The 23,662-nt window shown below is 34.9% G+C and overlaps 1 protein-coding gene across 1 annotated transcript; it reads right to left on the bottom strand.

The window, feature by feature from the left end:
* Positions 1–325: 325 nt before the first annotated feature.
* On the bottom strand, positions 326–16,875 carry LOC146730029 (uncharacterized). The gene is made up of 22 exons (XM_085494386.1): positions 16,329–16,875; positions 15,885–15,979; positions 15,654–15,770; positions 15,242–15,338; positions 14,871–15,052; positions 14,028–14,231; positions 13,082–13,183; positions 12,681–12,969; positions 12,139–12,336; positions 11,217–11,460; positions 10,481–10,658; positions 9,571–9,741; positions 9,220–9,380; positions 8,486–8,609; positions 7,937–8,038; positions 7,135–7,306; positions 6,495–6,738; positions 5,829–6,214; positions 4,644–4,739; positions 3,615–3,853; positions 1,803–2,083; positions 326–1,020 (listed from the first exon to the last, which is right to left on the bottom strand). The coding sequence occupies exons 1-22, from the start codon at positions 16,873–16,875 to the stop codon at positions 1,011–1,013; spliced, it is 4,239 nt and encodes a 1,412-aa protein (XP_085350512.1). The 3' UTR covers positions 326–1,010.
* Positions 16,876–23,662: the final 6,787 nt, after the last annotated feature.

Below are 23,662 nucleotides of genomic sequence, written 5' to 3'. Positions count from 1 at the left end.
GAGTGTAGCGTTCATATGTTGCAAATCCAGTATGCAAATTAAGAGTGTAGCATTCATATGTTGCAAATCCAGTATGCAAATTAAGAGTGCAGCGTTCATATGTTGCAAATCCAGTATGCAAATTGTGTATGTATTTACAGAAGATGAAAAGCAAAGGTTCCATGCTTGTGTACATTTTCTGAAAACAGATTTCTCTATGAATATAAATAAATATTTGAGTTTAAGTAAAACACTAATGTAGTTCTGCGTCTCGCACAGCCATACGTTGAGTTATAGATGCAGAGAGTATTGATATCCATCGAAACAAACTCACTACAGCACTGGATTGCTCAACACATATTTTATTCTTACCCAGTATACAACTATGTTAAATATGCTATGGGAACAATGAATATAAGTCGTTAAACTCCACAACCAAAATGTATAATAAATCACACATATTTTAAAATGATATATAAACATATACCATTAACGTATTAATCACATATACATATAAGCGGCTAAACCTGATTGGTCATGCAATTATTAATAACAATGTTGCTGATTGTAACGATATACACAAAATATGTTACTAATGACAAATGTAAATAGTAGTTTTTCATATGCGGGGTATTTTAAAGATAATATATACCAGGGTAGACTATCCATTTTAACGTGTACATTAATTTCAATATTATAATCATAAATTAAACTATTTTTTCCCATTCGCAGTAGGTCTTCATGAAAATACTAAGAAAGGTATGTAGGTATATTTTGCGTAAGTTGACAGAAGTTGATTGCAGACAATACCAGAAAGGATACATCCGGTATGGGTGTCACATTTTGCACTTATTCTTTAGCAGTCTATTAACCCCCCCCAAATCACCTTAATAAATAGTTCAATCATGGTAATATGTCACAGCAATATTATGCTAAAACCAAGGGAGTGGAATTGACCACCAAAATATAAAGGTGACGCAGATCCGCCAGGATACTACACAATTCCAATGTTGAAGTAGCAATTCGTATTATTACACACAACTGCAAAATAAAAATTAAGACAGGATATTTAATATTGATTGACGCATTTGTCTTGTGCTCAGTGTTTATGGGTGTTTAGTTTAGTTGTGTATTTGTTTGTTAGTATGTATGGGTGTTTGTTCTTGCTTCTTTAATTTCATATGATGAAACTTTTAAATCCTTCTAAGTAACTATTGATCTGCCGGACTGTGATTTACATTGTTTACATTTTTGTCAACAAGCATGCGAATAAGACGACGTTGATCATAAGCCGTTTTATTAAGCAAACAATGCCGTTACATGTTTGACTGCAAACGACCGGTTCTTTTGAACAATAGACCATTTCCCGTTCACTGCGAGAATCACGGGTTATGCGTGAAATCGAACGTAAAAACAGGACAAACAAAGGTCATAGCGTCGTAGTCGCGTCAAACATCGCGTGGGATTCGACAAACGCGAAAGTATTTCGGAAACATTTCCATGCTTAATAATGTGCTGTCCACATTTGATGATAGGCAATTTCGATTAAGTAAGGGTATTCGAAAGCAATATTCCTCTGTCGAAGATCGGCCGGTCAATGTAAGCTACGAAATAAAGAAATTCTAGTTCAAAATCAAATCGTTCGATTTTTGCGGCAGACGTTCGACGCGCGTCTTTCATGCATCTCGCGAGATCTCGCAATTGTACGGAAAATCACCTATTCATTCGCGCAACAAGTGCAAAGCGGCATATGCCAACAACGCGAAATACTAAGAAGACTTCGAAGTGATTCACTGATATAATGTGCAGAAATAAATACCAACCTTCCAGGTACCAGCCAACTATTCCCAAACTCCTCAACCGATTTAGCCATGGTACCATCAGGTTTTCGAAAGTCGTCTGAAGTATCGTCGTCGTCATCTCCAAGTAAACCACATACCTTACCAGACATCTTTGGGGGAATAGTTACATGGAGGGTTCTATCGCCATCCCAAATCACGTGTATATGGCGCATGACCTTCACATTGACCTCCGTGTCAGTGACGACTACAATTAGATCAGGATTGACCCTTGAATACGTCTTTCTTGAAACAACATTGTTGACCTAGACGAAAAGTAAAAATGAATGAATGAATAAATGATGAATGAATAAGTGAGTGAGTGAGTGGGTTAGTCAGTGGCTGAGTTAGTGTGGGATAGAGTGTGTGGGTGAGTGAGTTGGTGAGTGTGTGAGTGGGTGAGTGAGTGAGTGAATGAATGAATGAATGAATGAGTGAGTGAGTGAGTGAGTGAGTGAGTGAGTGAGTGAGTGAGTGAGTGAGTGAGTGAATGAATGAATATAGACGATTGCAAATTAGAGTGTTCATTGTAATACTCCGGTGTAATAATTTGTTTATATATATATATATATATGTATATTCTATAAAATAACAATCTGAGTGGTTCAGACAAGTAGATTTAGCTTTTGGAATCATTGCCTACTATCTTAATACCAATATTTGAGATTGCTTACACAATATCTATATACAATATTAAGAAATGCAGCAACGGTTCAACATCATTGGTTAATACTATTTCACAAGTACATTAATTTAAAACGTATCATGGGAAATGAGGTTTGGATATACATATTTATCACACCAGTATCTAGAATATTGTGTGTTATTTGACCCACGTCCTAAGATATCCTGATTCCGTGTTATATTTTGAATCTAGTGTAATTTGTTGACCCGGGATTGAAAAAAAGAGCACCGAATCTATACCAGTGTTTTTTCCCTAGCTCAATCACTTCCTCTCAGTTTGGTTATACCGATGTGTTGTACATTTAATGAGGAGGTTATTCAATGCACACGGTGTAGGACTGTTATTATGGAACAATCTGTTCATGATTGATTTACGCATTTTGTGTGCAATGTCTTGGGGTAGTGGCTAAGACGGGAGACTGACAGTATGCTGCCCACCAGTTTGATCCCCGTCTAGAAGTAGTAACACTTGGTTCTGTGTAAAACAACTCCTTGCAGAAACAACATATAAAAACAGTTTTGGTGGCGAATGGGGGTGTCGGATTTACGAAACCTCTCCGACAAACTATAACTACATAATTTGTAAACTTAGAGTTAATCCGATAGGCATATACTTCGGAGATGGTAAATATACATTTTCAACACTGCTGGCATTGAACACATTTAGATGATCAGAAGAAGTATACAATCATGCAACATTCTGTGATTGTTCCCAGCTGCTCACGACACAACAATTATGAAAGAATTATTCATGTGAATTCCAAACAACCATTTAATCACAATAAAATGAACTATGTATAAATTAAGTCTTTTTTTCAAACCTTTATTTAAACCGAAGGATTCACCAAATGTCTAAACTACGCATTTGTTTACACCAAGAGACCATATATATGTGCGGAACAACTGTTTCACAGTTAGTTACTCGCATTGGATGCCTGTAATGACATTTAATATCGAGTTTGCACATGAAATTTGTTATTTTATGTCAATGTCATAGACTCGGCAGTGTATGATGATTTTAAAAATATGTACAAACTTGCGTAGCAAATCTTAACTGTCTTGACAGTGTCATTGATAATATATAGTTACATATGTTAAATAACGTGCACTTACAACTATTTCCCTTTTCTGATGCAGATCAACTTCGTCGTTCCCCACTTTAATAGTAGCACCATAGACCACTGCATAGTGATGACCGTGTCTCATTTTTGTTGCATGATGCTTAACTATGATAGTGAATTCTGGGACGGTATGTATACAGTCTTGAACAAGCACGTAGGAACAGCTGCCTTGGAAGTTATATTTCAGTCCATCAAACGTTCTTAAGTGCGGATCTCTGATATCAGAGCCATCTAGTAAATAAGAAAATTGTAGAAAATTTAAAGTAGCAAGAAAGTCTGGGCTAACAAGTCCCAATGTTTCATGTAAATATCGTATACAATGTACAACAAATCTGACTAAATATGGGAATTAGCTAATACCATTCAGAGCGATTTCATAAAAAATCATTTTCAGTGCAATAATAGTTATTTACTTCCACATGAAAAGCATCTAACAAAAGAGGTGGTGTTATCACTGGTAGAGAAAGACACACGAAACTATCCCTACCACGTGACATTATAGCTGGACTATTTATTGCTGGACAGTTAACTGTTGATCATATGATGTCTCTTGTTCATGTATGTCCATTCATTATTATACATCTGTCACCGTAACGCCATAAGTTACAGCGTGCCGTAATTTTGCGGTATTGTACGAGGTATTTTCATACTACCATATTAGGAAATGCGAATTCCAAATATGAAATGATTACGCGCGTAAGCGTCCTCTATTAATAAAAACAAACATGGCTGCCACCAGGATTTGACCGGACTCCATACAAAGAAGTTCGCTGATTCTGTTCTAAACTTTTTGGATTTCGGCATTCCCATGATGTATTCTTGAAAGGAAAAGATGTATAATAATAAGGTTATTACGAAGATACCTCAAAGTATGCACGAAGACAGTACAGCGGCAGTATCGACCGACGCGCAGCTGAGGTCGATGCGACAGCGTACTGTCTGAGTTATTACGCCCAACTGGTTAAAATAACCTAAACACTATTCTAAGATAGATGCAGAATTACTTTATTTAACGATATACCTTTGTCCTCGCAGCACTGTCCCGTGCAACCAGAATCACACTCGCAGTAAGAAGAACAGTTGTTTGAAGTAACACATGTACCATGTCCAGAGCAGCCTGTGAGGAGAAATTATCCTTAATTCGTCAGCACGTTAAAATTTAAATACAGTTTACATATATTTTATCCCTAAAATCTTTATGTGTTTTTCTCTAATTTTGTTTAAATGATATCTACAATTGAAGTGAAAAAATGGTATGAATGCTGTTAAAAATGTATACACTTTCATATGCTATAGCACTACGATAAAAACTTTCATTTTTATGTGGGTAAAATTTAATATTTATTGAAATTAATGTTCATATATGATTTATGAAAACGTTTCATATTTTGTAATTATTTCATATTTTGTAATGTATATTTCGTCATGATATTCTTAATATATTTCTGAATTCACTTCAATATCAGTTTATTTTCAGGTTGTTTTCCACCAAAAAACGAATGAATTTTATATTGTTGAAAACGGAAAGTCTTAATCGCAGTGGTCTGGTGTACTATTTGACTAAAGGGGCTAAAACTACAATATAATTGTCTTGAAACTAGTGTCAAGATACTATCACGCAGTTAACGTTTTTGATTTAGTTTAATTGTACAAGTATTCGAACTAAAGACGTTATAATACATAACTTGTTTAGTGCATGTTATCAAGCATGTTTTGGAATATAATGGTATACTTTCACAATAAATAAAGAAACTGCAATTGATAATATTTGTTTTTCTTCAAAATGTTATCCTGTTCATTTCAATACTACAGATCAGTGAATGGTGAAGGAACGCGATGGTGACGAATAAAAATCAGGCACTATTTTTTCTAAGATGAAGACAAGTCTTCTGAGCTTTTCGCTTTTAATAGTAATTTAAGAACAATAACTAACATATCTCCCAGGTTGTGTGACATTATTGACAATATGAAGAATATAGCATTCAATACATTTCGCGCCCTCTAGCGATATAGTACTTCTGTGACATCCAATGACTATGTTTCGTCTTCCAGAAAATAAAAATTATCGGAAATCAGGCGACAACCTACACTGTACCACTTACATTACAGAGGTTCTACGTCGCCTATGGAGTGGTGTCAGATCGACGCAAAATAATTGAAAAAATAAAAAGTAAAAATATAACTGGCGAAATAATTATTGACTTACTATCGTCACATGGGGTACAGTCTGGCTCTGAACAGTCACTTCCTTTCCTGCCACGAACACATACTGGATATATGCCACATTCGTACTTAGGTCTGCATTTACACACACCGTCAACCCAGTAAGGCGTTTCATCTGGTGGACATATGCAATCATCACAGTCACATTCTCCGTATTCATCATATGTTGATATAACTCCACTGCCTTCACATTCACATTCTTCTGGAGCTGGCGTTGGACTTGGGTACGGCGGGGTGGAGCCAGGATATGGCATGGTTGAGCCTGGGTATGGCGAAGTGAAATTTGTGTATGGCCAGGTACTTGCTAATGAAGAACTGAGTGGCGGTTTTGTAGTAGTCTCATCACATGGAGGGAACGCTGCACACCACCTTTATGTCGAGATACAAATCTATTAGAGATATGTCATATACATTCACGAACAGTATTTTGGATCCCAATGCTAGACGATCTAGTAGCAAATAAAACGTTAATTTATTAGTGATGTATCTTTAACTGTTTTTGGCCGTTTGTGGACGAAATATGCAAACATACACAATTTTTCTCATATTTATGGCACATAAAAAAGCATCATGCAAAATGTACTGGAGATTCATTCACACCTGTACTAAGAAGAAATAAAACTGAGTAATATGGTTAGTGTAAAATTACCCGTGTTTCTTCACAAACTTGTCCGATTTTTTTTTAAAAACGTCGACCTTTATGTCGAAAAGATTGAATAGTTTTGCCTTAAAATCGCTTGTTACTTCCGGGACTCCTCCCATCACATCGAATCGTATTGGTGTCTTGGGATCACCACAATCTTCTTGGCATAAGGTAGCATTAGCCTCTGCCTTAATCGGAACTGCTATATCAAGTGATATTCCCGCGACAGTTTTTGTACCTTTCTTTATTCCTACAATCAATTAATACCAAGTAATAATATAGACAAACACATGTTGTTACTTGCGGACGGATAGTTAAACGTTCACGAAAACTGCAATTGAACTATCAATAAAAGTGAAATGTTGAGACAATACTACCCTATATAGTCTAACGTTAAATATATTTACCTGACAGAAATTATCAAGGTAAATTTGATTTCAGATAATTTCTCACAGGAAATTCGTTTGAATTGCACTCTCTAGTAGTTTTTACAGTTAAATCCGCGGCGAGGTGATGTATCGGTTGTCAGAATACGAACCTTGAGTTGCGAAACCGTGGCTAGTATTAGGCTGGATCATAGTTCAGTACTTGTTGTCACAATTTATCTATTAGTTGTTACTGTTTTTATGATAATATGTTTACTCACCTAGAAGCTTTTTTAACCACCACGGAATCTTTGAAAGCAAATGCACGAGGTTCTTGTTTTGAGGGGGCAATTCTGCTACAAATTTTGGAACAATAGCCCCTGTTGCACCCGCGGTGATTTTTAGTGAATCATCAAAATTCACATCTCCTTTCAAAATAGGATCTAATGTTAGCTGTCAAAATATTATAAGATTTGAATTAGTACTTTAACCCTTTCATAACCAGTTTCCTCTTTTCAACACAAATTCACAAAATAGTCCAGTTGTCTATTCGCTCCAAAATTAGGATTCATTTCCAGAAATATTGAAGAATATTAGAAAAAAGTGCAGACATATTTGTACGGGAAAGTCTGGTGAAAAGGTTAAGCAATGAATCACTTATTCAGCCCGTCAATTAGTCATTAGTTTAGCAATCAAAAGACAGACCATCCAAATGAAAGAATGAATTGCTAGATAAATTCGCAAATATATAAACTTAAATTAACAAAAACTTCCTACAAAAACTAGAGCTCCAACTATCAAGCATAAACATCGTTTGTGTTTATCAAGCAGACAACAGTTGGCCTCTTGTTCATGGCACAGGAGAAATATAGATAGTTGCAAACATTTTAAAAGTTTGACATTAGTAGGCAGACACGAAATTTGTTAATTTTCCTCAAATATTGTTTGATTCTCTCTCGTCATCACGTCCACTGTTCATCCATGTAACCATGGTAACCGGATGACGGGATGGAGCGACAACACTATTTGAGAGGCTATATTAAAATTCCCATAAGCCATTGCGATTTGTGACTATCAACTTACTATTGGCTTCTGAATTTGAAGGCCATATGAGTCCGTCCATTTAGCTCCAACTTTTAGACCAGTTCGTATACCAGCAGATCCAGTAAGTGTACCTAGAGATATCTGATGAAAGAGTGTATACATTGTTAAAATCAGTAATCAGCAACAAAAACCTAATTTTGAACCTAATTTTCCAGTAGTTCTATTGGATCATACGTATAAATAAATGCTGAAACAGAGGAATTAAGACACGACTACATGAATACTAAAACTCCACAACACTGTTTCGTAAGGTTAAGTACCTCACTCATCAGGAGCTTTATGTTTGATGATTCACTGAACCAAAAAGCGCAAACACTGCAGATTAACATATCAATTAAAATAATGTTAATTTTTAATTTAAAGGACATGATATAAATTATGACAAATCAAAGAGCATAAAATATACGTAAACGTCATCAGTATGTTATAAGTTGTAAATAACCATATTTGTAGAAAGTAAATGATATGACGTCACAATAGGTGATATCACGTATCTAGTATTTATTTGTTTGTGTATACTATACTTACATTTGCAGACGCCGAACCTTCTACATCCACGACGAATTTTATAACACCAGGAATAAACACGTAGGGCAGAATAAATCGAGCCAATACTTTATCAACAAGATTTTTAGACCCTTTTACTGAACCACTGTAGAAGACATATTTAAATATTTACGATATGATTTCATATATTGATGTATTCCAAAATAATTATGTCGTTGACGTTTATATATATATATATATATATATATATATATATATATATATATATATATATATATATATATATATATATATATATATATATATATATATATATATATATATATATATATATACATATGATGTTATTGTTAATAATATATGATCCTCCTTTATTAATACTATTAGTAACTTTTGAAAACAAGAGGCTCGTGCGTACCCACTGTATGCATTGTGTGTATGCATCATGAAACTAACACTCTGACATCATATTTAGGTTTGAACTTATAGATTTAGTTATGATGTAAGGTCAGACAGTATATATTACACGCGAAAGGCAAAACAAATTATGTGACGAAACCAATAGCTCCTATTGTTTTCGCCCTTCAAAGTAGTGTTCCACCTCCCTATCGCAATCACTGTTCCATTTACCATTACTACATGGGTAATGGAACCACTCAACGTGATGCCGATAATGCAACATTATAAGAGAACCTAAAAAGTATGCTTCTCAACGAGATCTCGGCAGCCATTTGAATCTAAGCTCTATAGCATACCTTGCTTTCCATTCATACTTTCCCTCAACAGTGTTGGTTAGAAAGCCGTCAAATTCCATGCCAAGTAAAGTTATACCATTCCACAAATCGGCTTTGAAGTTAAACTTGAAAGTTGATTGGAATACCACTTTTGGAGTAATTGTCAAAACATGTGGGCCACTCTAGAATGAAAAACATCATTGAGTTGGATTGCAAATTTAACAAAACATCTTTCATTTTGTATTCGCACCTTACATGACATTTTATGTGAATGTATGGTATTTTTGATGAACACTAGATGTTACAAAGGTAGCGGAGTAATTTTATGTTATATATTTCATATTAATGCAATCCATAGTATCTTGAACATACCTTAATGACATACGGGAAAGACAGCTGAAAGCTTGGTCTTAGTGTTGCCCTACGCTTCCTTGTTGCTACCGGATGCAGACTTCCTACATCTGCAGTAAACAATTCATCTGTGGTAGTAATCTCAAGCAACTCAATCAGAGTGAATGTACCAATAGTCTTGTTACTCACAACCTATATGTAAAAAAATATATTCATAAAGTAGATTTCTCACTTCCTCAGCTCTTGGCGTGTTTGGTTTTGCAATACTTATGAATGTTGTACATTATAAAGTACTTGTTTTCTTATATAATTATATTAGTACCAATAAGCCATTCTCCAATTATCAGTCGCCTAGAAAAAATATACTAACAAATAGATGGGAGCGGAACATCACAAACCCCCACAAGGGAGTCAGACCAGGTGCACGTGAAGGATAGGCATCTGCTACTTTGTGCCACACCCGCTGTGATGTTCTAAAGTTATGTCAAGGAAAAATGTCAAATCATGTACATCATCATTAACCCATATGATTGTAACATTATAGACATGTATGTTAAGGTAATTAATAACAACGACTATTGTATGATTGTTGAGAGCGGACATTGTTCGCCCAAATCGGTTAAACACTAAATTATATACGTCCATTAATAATAGCCATTTCATATAATCACCAATGACAATTAAATTCTTCCAAATTCATTATACTTAGGAACTGTGCTTTACCTATATGAAGAGGCTTTACTACAAAGCGTAGTCCAGTTTAAAGTGATATATAAACCGCGTTCAGTACACCAACATACCAATGAAAACAATAACCTCGTATTCTAAAGTCACATCATACATTTTGTTAAATTCGTCCACTATAGATAATCAAGTTATTGTCATTTAGATCACATGATAATCGATCAATCAAAGATTGCTAGAGAATTACCTTCCCAATGAATGGATTGCTGCTTCTGCCAACAATTGTGTCTCCAACCGTTGCTTCCAGCTCACCAGGTGCTACTTTTTCGAGAACCACCAATCCTGGCATACCGTCTCCTCCATAGCATTTTAAGTCAGCAATGATTTGGCTCAAATCTCGGGAATTACGAAACTCGGTCTTTATTCTATTGTTTAAAAAAAAATTATGATTTCAGGTTATTGAAACTAATTATCACGTCTTTCTTTAAACTTGCACGTGTGTGGTATATTCCAACAATAGCTGTCTCCAACGGGGTTTATCTCGTTTTATGATTGTGTGGCAAAGATTTTATTAACCCCACATTCAAATTAATATGTAAAATAATTCACACCCCGACATGATATTAATATTACAATGTTTTCTTGAATCAGATGAAGTAGACATTTAGATTACATTTGTATTTTATTTTTTTAGTGTTATTTATTTTATTTTCTGGTGAGAATATTGTTTTCATAGGGGATTTTTACTTTGTTTACACACTATCTGTTGAAAAACAAGTGCAGCTTGAGTAGATATATACATATTAAAAAAATCTACATATATCTGAGAGATGTAGAAACATTTCGGTTTTCGAAGTTGTGAAATTATTTCGTTTGTTTGAAAAAATAACAAAAACAAATAAATTATTATTATGAAATTTGCATATGAGATAATAATATGAATATTAATTAGGTAATTTGATAATAACATTTGAATAACGTACATTGGTTGAAAGCTGGCACCAGTGCTGCAAAATGTGAGCTCTGTTCTGACAAATGTTCCATTTGTTTCACTATCAACTCCAACTATATCTTCCAGGAATCCATCACTGTGATTCGAGACTATGATATCTCCAGTATCGAATACAAGACCGTCACTAAGAAGGATGTGAAACGTCTTTACAGTTTCTGTTGTATTTTCAATCTCAATATCGTAGAAGCTGCCAATACATTTGTACACCATATCGTCTGTAGATGGGAGTCAAATAAAAACACCTTTATATGTAAGTATATTTAACACTACCCTTTCATATTTCTTAGTGCGTACTTGATTTTGGCAATGCACATGATTTGACATTATTAACATATGTTTGACATTATATATATTTCATGTGTGAACATTAATGTATATATGCACTTTTTTCGTTTTTGAAAAAAACAACAATAATGAATGCATACACACATATTAATGATTTGTGTTAAATTTAATTCGTCGAACTTATATGCACACTGACTTATATACTTATTACTCATGTCAGTTACACACGACATTTTGACATTTGATTTCGCATTTATGCTGTCCAAAGCTCCAGACGAAAAGATAATTATTCAAAATATAAAACTCGGTGGAGTTTATTCCAACTAGAATCCATCTGGTGAAGACTCAAATTCTAGTTTATGAATTTGTAGATTTTTTCAGGTTTGAACTTGTTTACTCAGCCATTGGAATAAATTTGAAACAATGGAACGTTGTAAAAGGTATTGACACTAAATATTTGAAAAATGCTAGGCGCATGTGCTCCCTCTTCAGCAAGACAACCTTCATCAACTATGATTTTGTATATAAAATAACATACATGTTTATGGAATTAATTTTAATGGTGAGTCAATGGTGAAAAATAGTTAGACCATACTATATACAAATACCTGTTTCTAGAACATGTATATCAACATCGTCAAATGTTATATCACCATTTATGAGTTCTTCCAATAGATATTGACTAATTTCCCCTTCTTCTGCAAATCTGTCCTCCACCGGGATTAAATCCAGCTCTTGCCGAAAATCAGCATATTGCAGGACGTCATCAATTTGTGCTGATTCCCCCAGTAGAATATTGTATATATCTAAAGATACATGTGAACAAATGGTGGAAAGTGTCATTTTAGGGTATTTAGAAACTTTCTATACGACACTATTGTGAACTCGTGCAACCGGAGGAATATATGGAATAGACTAGCGATATGTCGAGTTATAACATATATGCAAATGTTGTATATACATATAACCACAAACATGTTGTTATTTACAAATAAGTAAACTTCCCCACATTCTTCATTTTAAATTTCACAAACAAATAATTGATAAGTTAGGTCATTGCTGTTTTATACGACATCGCAATACTGTCAATGTGTTCGATAAGTCAGTGACCTACATTTTGCTAACCCATCACACAACGTATACAACCTACCTAATTTCAAATATACCAATATTTTATGCATTATACCATCGCCCTGAATGCTGGAAATAATATCACCCGTTTGAACGTCAAGTTCGTCTTTTGTAATAAACAGCATTGTGTTGTCAACCTCGTCATCAACATTCAAAGTTGGACACGTATACAATATTGCTTGTGAGGCGTCAATGGTTTTCACATTGCTCTTCAGTATGGTGTTTTCCACACGTGTTGGATCAGTATAGTCAGGAAGCACAATACCACCAGGACAGAGTGTGTTCTCCCACCCACGACAACTACTTGGCTAAAAAACAAAAAGAAAATGATTAGAATGCGTTTATAACCAGGGACGAATTCATTCATTCATTAGCATTATTGTAACAGTATCATTTAAAAAAATATCATCACAATCAAACCTCTTTATTGAAACAATGTTCGACATCATGACATTCGGTACAACTTCCAGGGAATGAATTACCAGTTGAACTGTTGCACTGATTGTTCATACAGTCAATTCCCTGTTGACAAATACATATAAATACAATAAGCGTAAAATGTCTTGTGACACACAAGAAATTAAATGGCACAAGTTTATTGGAATGTTTTCATAAATATGTATCCCGTATTAGCGATCTTTTATTCCCAGTATCAATCCATCGCTGAATGGCCACGTTTGAAAGAACGTATTCAACTTTGACCATGTCAGCATACAGAAAAAAACGGGAAGTGTTTGCAGAAACGTACGTCGGGCTCACTGGAAATGAATTCACAACAAGTTACAGAAACCACACTGCCTCATTTCGTAATCAGGCCACTAGAAATGCGACAGAACTAAGAAAACATGTTTGGTTACTCAAAGAAAAAAATATTGAGCATAGAATAGCATGAAAAATTCAGTACAGTTGTTCCAGCAAACAATGTATTCTATGTTTGAAGGAAACAATTATCATAATTTTTAGACCTCACCACTCCTCACTAAACAAAAGAAATAAACTCGTATCATCATGCCGAAACAGATCAAAAGCCTTATTATGCAACACTTAAACCTGTACGTTTTTATTTTTAATTGATTTTTTAATTAGTATGTTAATTTGCGAAGTTTATACTGTACGTTCGATGGTGCAGTAAATTATTAAACATAAAACTCCTGATGAGTGAGGTACCTGTACCTTACGAAACAGTGCTGTCGAGTTTCAGTATTCATGTAGTTGTGTATTAATGTTTTCATAGTCGTCAATGTTTTAAAAGTGCTTTTATTTATTCATTCTGGAGTACTGGAGTACGAAGAGCGACGAAGGGACACAGAACTCAAATAGTGTGATCACGTCTTTTAATTCAAATACATTGTTCATATTTTCCTACCTGTATGTTGCTACGGCAGTCATGGGCAGGGCCAATAGTTATACATGCATAATAAAACCATGATGGGCATTGACCACTGATTGGTCCATCACCATTACCAGGTGCACATTGTAACGTCGTATCACACCAACCACATGCCTCGTAATACGCACAGTCACTGCATGTATCAATCGGATCGCAGAGATTAACATCGCATGAATCACCCTAAAAATTAATCAAAGAAAGCTCAGAAAGAGCTCCCGTGTGATGTATTATGGATATTATGGAACGCGTTAAGGCATATTTTACGGAACGTGTAATCGTTACATTTAAAGTTTGCAAACGGGTTAATTAATTTATTTGCCATATTTACAGCACAGAAATGTGGTTAGCATTAGACAACTGTAACAAACATCATTAACATTTTCGTACATTTTCGTACAAATAATTAATTAAAATTAAAAGCAACATTAATTGTGGCTAATAATGTCGAGGACACGTTTTCAAGAAACTATGCCGTGCTCAAATGTCTAGCATAGAGATTAATAGATAGTGATATTATTAAGTTTCCAATCTTAATCAATATTTCGCGACTGGTATGCAGTACATCAATAAAAAAAGCGTTGTTTAGGCTGAACAAACAGTTATTTGTGGCAGGGAAACTTCTTATATTCACATAACCTATTAACAAAAATATAGTCTGATAGTAGAGTAGAGTTTCCAATTTTTACATTTGCAACATGGCTGTCTGGGACTGGAGGCACTGACCACACACAAACATACTTCATCTGGGGTATAAACCTCTGGAACAATTGGTTTGTGGTTCATCAATGTTGAAATAACATTTAGATATTGCCACCCTACCTGCCAGGCATCGTTACATTTGCATTGATTTGGTCCCACACAAGTTCCTTCACCAGAACATCCGTTGACATCATTACAGTGAAAAGATGCACAACCGTTGCCTTGCCAACCATCATTACAAATGCACACACTATCAATACATATACCATGGTTTAAACAGGACACTGGACAACTGTTTGTCACTAGAGCAAAAACAAAACATTCAACATCGATATTTAGTATTTCAGAAGTTTCGGTTCACACTTTCGTCGGCAAATCTGATGACATAAATAGGCCAACAGCGTCGTAATTAAAGTTCAAAATATACTTAGAATTCGTTTTACAGTAGCTTTCACCATGCACCCAAGAAACAAAGTCAGAATATATGTTACCTGGAACTTTACACATAAACGCATTTTTGAGCCCACAGTTGACTACTTGTACGGTAGTAACAACAGTGCCCAGTTGTACTGTCAGTGTCTTGCAATCCTAGAAAACCAAAAAACGAGGTTTGCATAATAATGACTCGGTTCAAATATCATATATACATAGGCACATACATTATCTGCCCGTTTAAAAATAGCACTCCAATTAAAAAAAGTGTGTCATCACAACATGTATTGGCTCGAAGAACTACTTGGAGAATTATTTTCTCCTATACACACTATATCTGTCGACATGTTAAACCAACCAATCTAGTTACAACATCTTTTTGTTTTCGTGTTACCAGCGCTCAAACGATAAAGTGTGTAAATATAGAGTCTTTATTTTTTAAGCATTACTCATGAGTAGTAACATACTTACCTGTAAATCATCAAGCCATACTTTCAATTCTGAAGTACATTCAGTTCCAGATCTACTGACAAGTATATCACTAATGTTACTCTCGTCGCCCGCTGATACAAGAGTAGTTCCTTCATCCTGGAAATCATCAGTAAATATAATTTCCGATAAATACTTATCTTAAATGTCATACTTTTATGTAGTATCATCTCCTAAACATATTTGTGTTGATGTCTATTACACGTTACATACCGTACATGCTTGTCTCGCATCCTCAAGTCCCATAACTCTGCCCTTGTAACCATAGCAATTGAGTCCATGAAGAATATACCCGGTTGGGCATGAACCTATAGAAAAAAGTTTGCTATTATATCATATGTTACAAATATTCCCAATTCACTTAGTTGGAGAACAAAGTCAAAAGCACACAATTGGCAGCATTTTAAATTGTGCCTTGATTCAGCCATGTGACAATAACCGACTTTACCATTTTTATGTAATTTACTAGGTGTGCAACATTTGATTTATAGTATTTATACTGGTAATGGTATATATAGTATTTATACTGGTATTTATTCGTGAGAGATACATATCGAACGAAATATTAGTCCATAATTATGGACGTTTAGAGTAATATATATATATATATATATATGTTCCTTTTGAGATATTGTCATAGATATGAATGAAACTTACCATAAATAATTGATGATGTTGTTAGTATTGATTCGAAATTAACAGTTGGAAATCCACGCACTTTTGATGCATCTCTTATTCGGAGCGAGACATCGATCTTAATAATAAAACTCCACCAATTTCCTGTAGCATTAATAGTTACATCTGATCCTTCACCTTCACCACTGATCTCATAATCATTTGCTGGATTCTCAAAGTGGTTGTTGTGAAAAGCGATACCGCTTCCAGTGGTTACAACAGTAATCTTCTTTTCTGGATGAATGCCTTTGTTCAAAAGCAGCAGATTAGAGAAGCATAGTTGACCGGCAGCTGGTGGTGTTTGATGCGTCCAGTGGATCATGTACATACCAGTGTTTTGAATAAACTTGTTGTTCATCAAATCGCACACTACATTTTGGAGCGCTACGATACTTTTGTCATTATCAAGGATGTTATCAAGGAAGTCGTTGTCACTGACAAGGACCCAACCAGTCTCATCATCGGATTTGAGATTAATCAGTTCATTTCTTTTGTTGCTGATGAAACTATTGTCGTAAATACACCTCATTAGTCCATCATCTGTTCCACCAAAAGCATTTGTATCAATCCCAATACCACCAAATAATTGTCGTTAAAATAATTTGATGATATATCAAATTCAGTTATTCCAACTCCAAATGCAATTGCACCATTTTCGTTTAATGGCGTTGACACAAGCAAGATTCCGTTTCGAACAATTTCTGTTTGTTTAACGTTTATTCTAATTCCAGCTTGATTATTCGTTTCACCTTGATACGTTATTGCAGTTCTCCCATTCTGATTGATTGCACTTTGCGAGATTGACACTTCTAGATCACTAATCACGATACCTATCAAAAAAGAGTTTAAGTGTTAATAGCTTCTAGTTGAACTGAATCATGCATCACAAAAGAAAATGTTTGTTGTTTCAATCAGACGTTTGCAAAACAAAATAACAACAGTTTTAATTACAGCAAACGATAAATCATATGAGTGGGTGTTAATTAATTAGCAATATACCAGATGTTAATTTCTGACAGTCACGTATCATAACGCACTTATATGCATTAAGTACACAACTTACAATGCAAATAGATCACATGCATATCCACGTGGCTGTGTTTGAAGAGCGCTAAACAGAGGGTAAATATCTTCCGAGACTATCTGTAGTATCATTTTCCCGGATTTGTTTATTCTTTACGCATATCAACGACAAAAACAAACCAATCACAGACTTTTGGATAAGTTCTATATATTTCGCAGCTATTTATTACTTCTTACGTCAAGAATGCTGTGATTCCGAACTGAATTTTTCCTCAGACTAATCTCAATATCCGATGTTAATTCACGCACATAACATCGCTTTTGACGCCGTAGGATATTACCGAATTATGCAATAAATGTTAATGCAATAAATTCGTTTTATTAATACACTCCTGGCGGGAAAACACATTTTTTCATCTAATCTTATTTTGTTTAAATCAAAAACCACCATAAACATAACTATACAAATATTGAGCACCATAAAACGTACCTGCTGGAATAATTTGAATACCATAACCATTGTTTGATACTATATCTACCGCTGTGACATCAATAGAACCGCCAACATTGGATATCACCATTCCATTCATGCAGTTCTCTATCCGTGTATCACGTATTTCTATGTCATTTACAGTTGACACAAGCATGCCACTAGACAAGCAATTTGTCACGTAGACGCTTTCAAAACTTGGAGCATTCCCTACGATCTCAATAGCTCCTGCTGTCTCAGATAGAGTGTTACTAGATGTAAAGGATATATTGACGTTTTTTAATGAAGACGTCACCGAAGATGATTCCCCTGTAAATAAGATACCTCTCCAGTAGTTGTGAGACAAAGAAGGCTGTTTCGCACCGTTGCACGTCAGTCTAACGTCTTTGCTGTGATCTGTGAAGGATGAAGTACATATGTACATAACACGTTATTAAAAAACTAAATACATCTGCACATATGCAAATATAATGAACATTAAAAAGAAATATTAAAACCCCACATAATACATTACAATTATAATGAAAACTATTAATATGTTGTATACACCCTTACCACAGTTGTGTTTTCCAAAACCTGCATTTCCACATTGGAATAAAGATGACTCTGAACCAGTACACTCCACGTCGTTCATCCATATATCACCTGTACCATGTGTACTTGCATGTAAGGAACCTCCTTCAAAACCAAGATGTCTACATGCAACAGTTGATTCAGTAGGTCCCCATCCGTCTTTACAGACAGTCCCCCATTTACCATTGATGTTTATTTCGAGTCTACCTTCATTAGGATTTTTCCCATCGACCAATCGAATAGAGGCAACTTCAAAGTCACCACTCAAGTCATTATCCAGGTTTGTTTGAACGGAAGTGAATGTGACTTCTTCTGCTATGGTACCATTAGCAACCAATGCACCCTCGACAGTTAATCTTTTACCAGGGTCAAAATTTACTAATACACCTGGGTTGACTGTTAAAACGATGTCGTTTTTTATCGCAATATCATTGATCACATTATAAGGACTTCCGGTGAGAGTTAATGTAGTGTCTACGCTGATGTCATTACCGATGATTGTTGTTGCAGTGGTGCTACTCATTATTATCACCACAATGAGCAAAACTTGCCAACACGCACGTCGACTGGCCATCTTAAATGGCCACTGAAACAATAATACAAATCAGCAACTAATATATGAAGGACGTACAATTGGGGAAGCACACTTGTATGTTACATTACAGCCAACACTAAACCATTTTTCACGAGAAAGAGAATGCGTAGCTGTTTCTTTCCTGCTGCCAATGATCAGAATAAAATCGGTATCATCTGGAAAACAGATGCTGATACAGCGAAAGTGTTTATCCAGCTAGTCTGCGTATGAATACATTCGTATTTTATACATCGATTATGTTCAGATAGATTCGTTTCGAGATACGTTTCCCAATTTATTAAATCAGCTTATATAATTAAAGCAATAGCTGTGCATACAAAATAGTAGCATGTAATTGCATACAATATAGAAGTTTGTAATTGCTGTTAGCAAATATATAACTGATAATTAATAATAGCCATATCATAAATGTTGACTCATTTGAACTTTTAAACTCAGGTTATTGCTATTAGGCTCATGATTACTGTGAATGATCTATTTATCTTCAGCGCTGCACGTAAACAAAGGCACACATGGAACACAACGATAACTTTCGTTTCTAAACAAAAATTGTTAGACGGATGTCAATTACAAACTGGCGCTTGTTACAGTGGTTATAGAGTCTCCCTCACAGACGACGGTTGGGAGTTCAGTCTCTGATTGTTACTCGGCAGTATATGCTAAAGTATATGCTAAAGTATTTGTTAGTCTCATGTTTCCTCGCAATATATCTGTCTTATAGTTGACATTTGACAGTCTACTGTAAAACAGCAGAAAAAACAATTGATGATCGGTTTGATGCCACGTTTTAAAATAACATTTTTGTTATTGTAGCCTATGACCACCCCATAACATGTTGTGAGGACAGTAGGGATAGGAATAGAGATTAGAGGCAAGTGCAAACGTTTTCTTGAAACGAATCGAATTTGGTTATCCCAGAAATTCAAGCTATCGCCCCAGTCTTCTTGGGGAGAATAAGATTAGTTTAAATGAGGTTTATTGTTCTGGGTTTATAGACCTAAAAGGTTGAGAAAAGTGGCCCAGTGGCCCACAAAACCAACAAACTTGAATATTTACGTATGTTATGGCATTTTCCTACTTTTAAACTAGAGACTGACAAACAAATACGCATCGTTCATTCATACACTGGGACAATGTGGGATCTATCATTATGTTTTACGGGAAGTTGAATTTTAATGGAAGCACATATAACGCATTGAACTCTTGAACGTAACTGTCAAACCACACAAAAGTGAAACAAATGAAACAAACAAACTCAAAATTAAATGTTGTTTTAATAGATCTTTATGCAATGCATTCTCCATGGCACATCATGTGATGCTCATTTGACTGGGGAACACTGGTCACCCATTTTTGGCGATGTGTATATATGAAGTCTTTTACATGACCTTGTTTTTCCATATGGTCCATTTTCCGTCCACATAGATCTAGTAGTGAAATGGAACTAGGTCGAGTGCTGTTGCCATCACATGTCCTATTATTGTAGAACTGCGTAGTTATTGTTTCTCGTAGAAATTTGAAAATATAGGGAGATTGGAATAGAACAAGCCCGTAATTTTGCAGACGCGACTATAAAATGTAAATGGTAAACACTACACGATCTGAGACTTGTTCTTGCACTGGTTCTGGATGGGGAGGGTACACAAAGCGAAGGCTGTGATGTTTTCTTGTGATGTATCAATAGCTTGTGCTAAAAGGTTGCTGTTACGAGTGTTGATCGAGCGATATCAGGTGATAACTCATATTATAACCTAACTGTAAAGTGCATTAAGACCTGTATGGTTTATCGTGTGTTATTGCTGCAATGTGTGTTGTCAGAAGTGATGGGGGTTAATTAGGATAACCCGTCACAGGTTTGACCTGAAAACAGTATGGCATCCTATCTATTCATAATTAATATTATTTTATACATTCATAAGAATCTTATACAGTACAACTTTTTGATTATATCAAAAGTTTAAAATAAACCTAATGATAGATATCAATTTGTTATTATTTCCTGTGCTCGATTTGTAAAAAAATACAATATAGACACATTCTATAATTAATAAAACACAATTTTGATGAATTGCTGTGCGTTGATTTATCGTTAAAGTATCTTGAAGAAAAGCCAATTAATGAATGACTCTATTTCTTCTACTTGTGTATTCCCTTTTTTAAAGCTATTATGGCCAAGCAAAACACAACGGAAATATTCCAATATTGAAAAGTAATTCGTACGACATTTCCCGGGGGATGTAGTCGATGGAAAGTCTTTTTTGTCTCATTTCATTTAGATGTTATAATACAACACAAATTGAGGTGGTTTCCTCCCCTTATCTACTTGTGAAATTGTACCTATCTGTACACTTTCCCTAACTAAACAAAGATTAGCTGGATACCTCGCGGAACTATGCGATAGCAGTTTTACAGCACACGTCACATTACCATGAGCAAATTACTCATTTGATAGAAAACTATTGTTCATAATTATTTGCCCAATAAATAATTGATATCAATATCGTGTCAGTTACTGTCAGTTGTAAGGAATTCGCCGTTTACATTAGTGCATATCGTTCTACCATAGCTTGGAAGGTTTTTCATTCAGTTAGTGTTGTACGATAAATTGTAAATAAATTGATAAAGCTAAAAAGCGATGTAGTTTCATTTTCTTCTAATTGTTCCGATTATCAGTACATCGCCATCCACATGTGATTTTCCGTTCCTTGTGATATCTCGCGCCCTGCATAAAAGGCGCTGTCTGAATGTCTCTAGCAAAAATCAAACAATGTTATTTTGAAATTATTTGTTTTCATAGGTCAATGTCGGAATGACGATCTTTGAAGAATATTGCGTTGAGAAAACCATACCCCATCAAAATTGACCATTATCAAATGTGTAGCACATTATTGTGTATGAAAATACACACACAATCCACGTGGAATTCACATTTGTCGAATTGTCGAATATCTTGCGATGTTTTAACGTTAATGACATTTGTCTGACGTTTGTGTTTTTCGTTCGATTTCATGCATAACGTGGGATCTTGCAGCGAACGAAACGTGGTCCTTTTTTTGTTAATTCACGAAATACTTAATTAAGTGGTTTTCGACTGTGGAACTAAAATCCACCGTAAAAAGCTTGCGTTTATATAGTCTCTCAAATAGTCCCACTACATATTACAAAAAGGGAAAAAAATACCCGAACATTTAATATTATGAGATTATTACTAGGATACTTAAAAGTATGCTCGAAGAGAGTACAGCGGGAGTATCGACAGACGCGCATCCGCAAAATAAGCAAAATTACGGCACGATGTAACTTATGGCGTTACGATCACAGATGTATAATAATATATATTATGTCTTTTTCTGAGTTACTATGTCAGGGCATATGATAACATCCTCTGAATAATCCTCTGATATTCTTCAATACTGTCTCTATTTGCCGATTGATTTTAGTATGTAAATTCCCTTTAGAGATCATTGAGAAAAAGTAATTATTACAACAACGTGTTCATTTATTTACATATATTAATTTTTGTAAAGATTCCATGCAATATTTGAAAACCATGCTGGTACATTTTCTAACTCTCACAGTTTTGATGTAAAATATGTATAGACTCATTATATTTGATTAATATATTGTAGTTGACCAGAGTATCCACATTATTTCACAAAATACTTGTACACGTGATATTTACACTGTTTGAACTATTGAGTATTTTGAAATGAAAATTTACTTCATTGAAGATGCAGATGAAGCAGATAAACATTCGAGCAAAAAAAAAACAGTTATTGAAAATTGCGCAACTTTTATCTATTTTTAAAATTAGTTTGTATCAGTATTATAACTTAATTCTTATAATGCTAAATGTATTATGATTATGAAAGCCAGGTAGTGTTATATAGGATATCATGAAAACATTTCTTATGTGCATACCACTCGTCAGTAATATCCCCACCAGGCATCTCTACTGGCATTGACTAACTTATATAAAGGTTACAATTGCTAACTAGATCAGAATCAAGAAGTGTAAATTTCAGTTCAGTTCTGATCAATGCTATGTAGTTTGTAGAACAATTTGAATAAATGTAGTCCCTTTAGCTTTTCTATTTAATGCAAGAAATAAGAAGAGTAAGTCATGCCAATATAGCGAGAAGGTGACAAAGGTGATGTGAATATGCAATGCTGCATAACATATTGTTCGAAATTAAATGCCCGTGTCTGCTTCCTGCAAAGAGTGTAAACGCTTGAACTATTGAAAAGAATGTTGGGTATGTCGGCCTCGTTTGAGTTACACGAACAGAAATTATTTATCAAGCTTGGGTGGTTAAGCCTTTATACATTTACCTATATAAATATAATTATGTCAAATATGTAGCAGTTATGTTTATATATCAATATAAATGAAGGAATGAATATGAATGAATGAATGAACGGATTAATGCATGGACGAATGAACACGCAGCACTCTATCTTTATAGACTAGATATTACAGCTTCATTGCTAACCTTACCCCGCAGTCTCTACTGTCGGTTAGCCACTCAATGGGCAAACCTCTGCCTTTTGTCGGGTTCTCCGCCTTTCTATGAAGAATACAATTTTGGTGGCTGGCAGTACAAAGTGAGCCAATGATTGCACACCACTGGCATT

The sequence above is a fragment of the Saccoglossus kowalevskii genome, chromosome 20 (assembly GCF_978046115.1).
Source record: "Saccoglossus kowalevskii chromosome 20, keSacKowa6.1, whole genome shotgun sequence".
In the NCBI taxonomy this organism is placed as follows: domain Eukaryota; kingdom Metazoa; phylum Hemichordata; class Enteropneusta; family Harrimaniidae; genus Saccoglossus; species Saccoglossus kowalevskii.
Note: the sequence above shows the minus strand (reverse complement) of the source record. Positions and strands in the feature narration are given on the sequence as shown.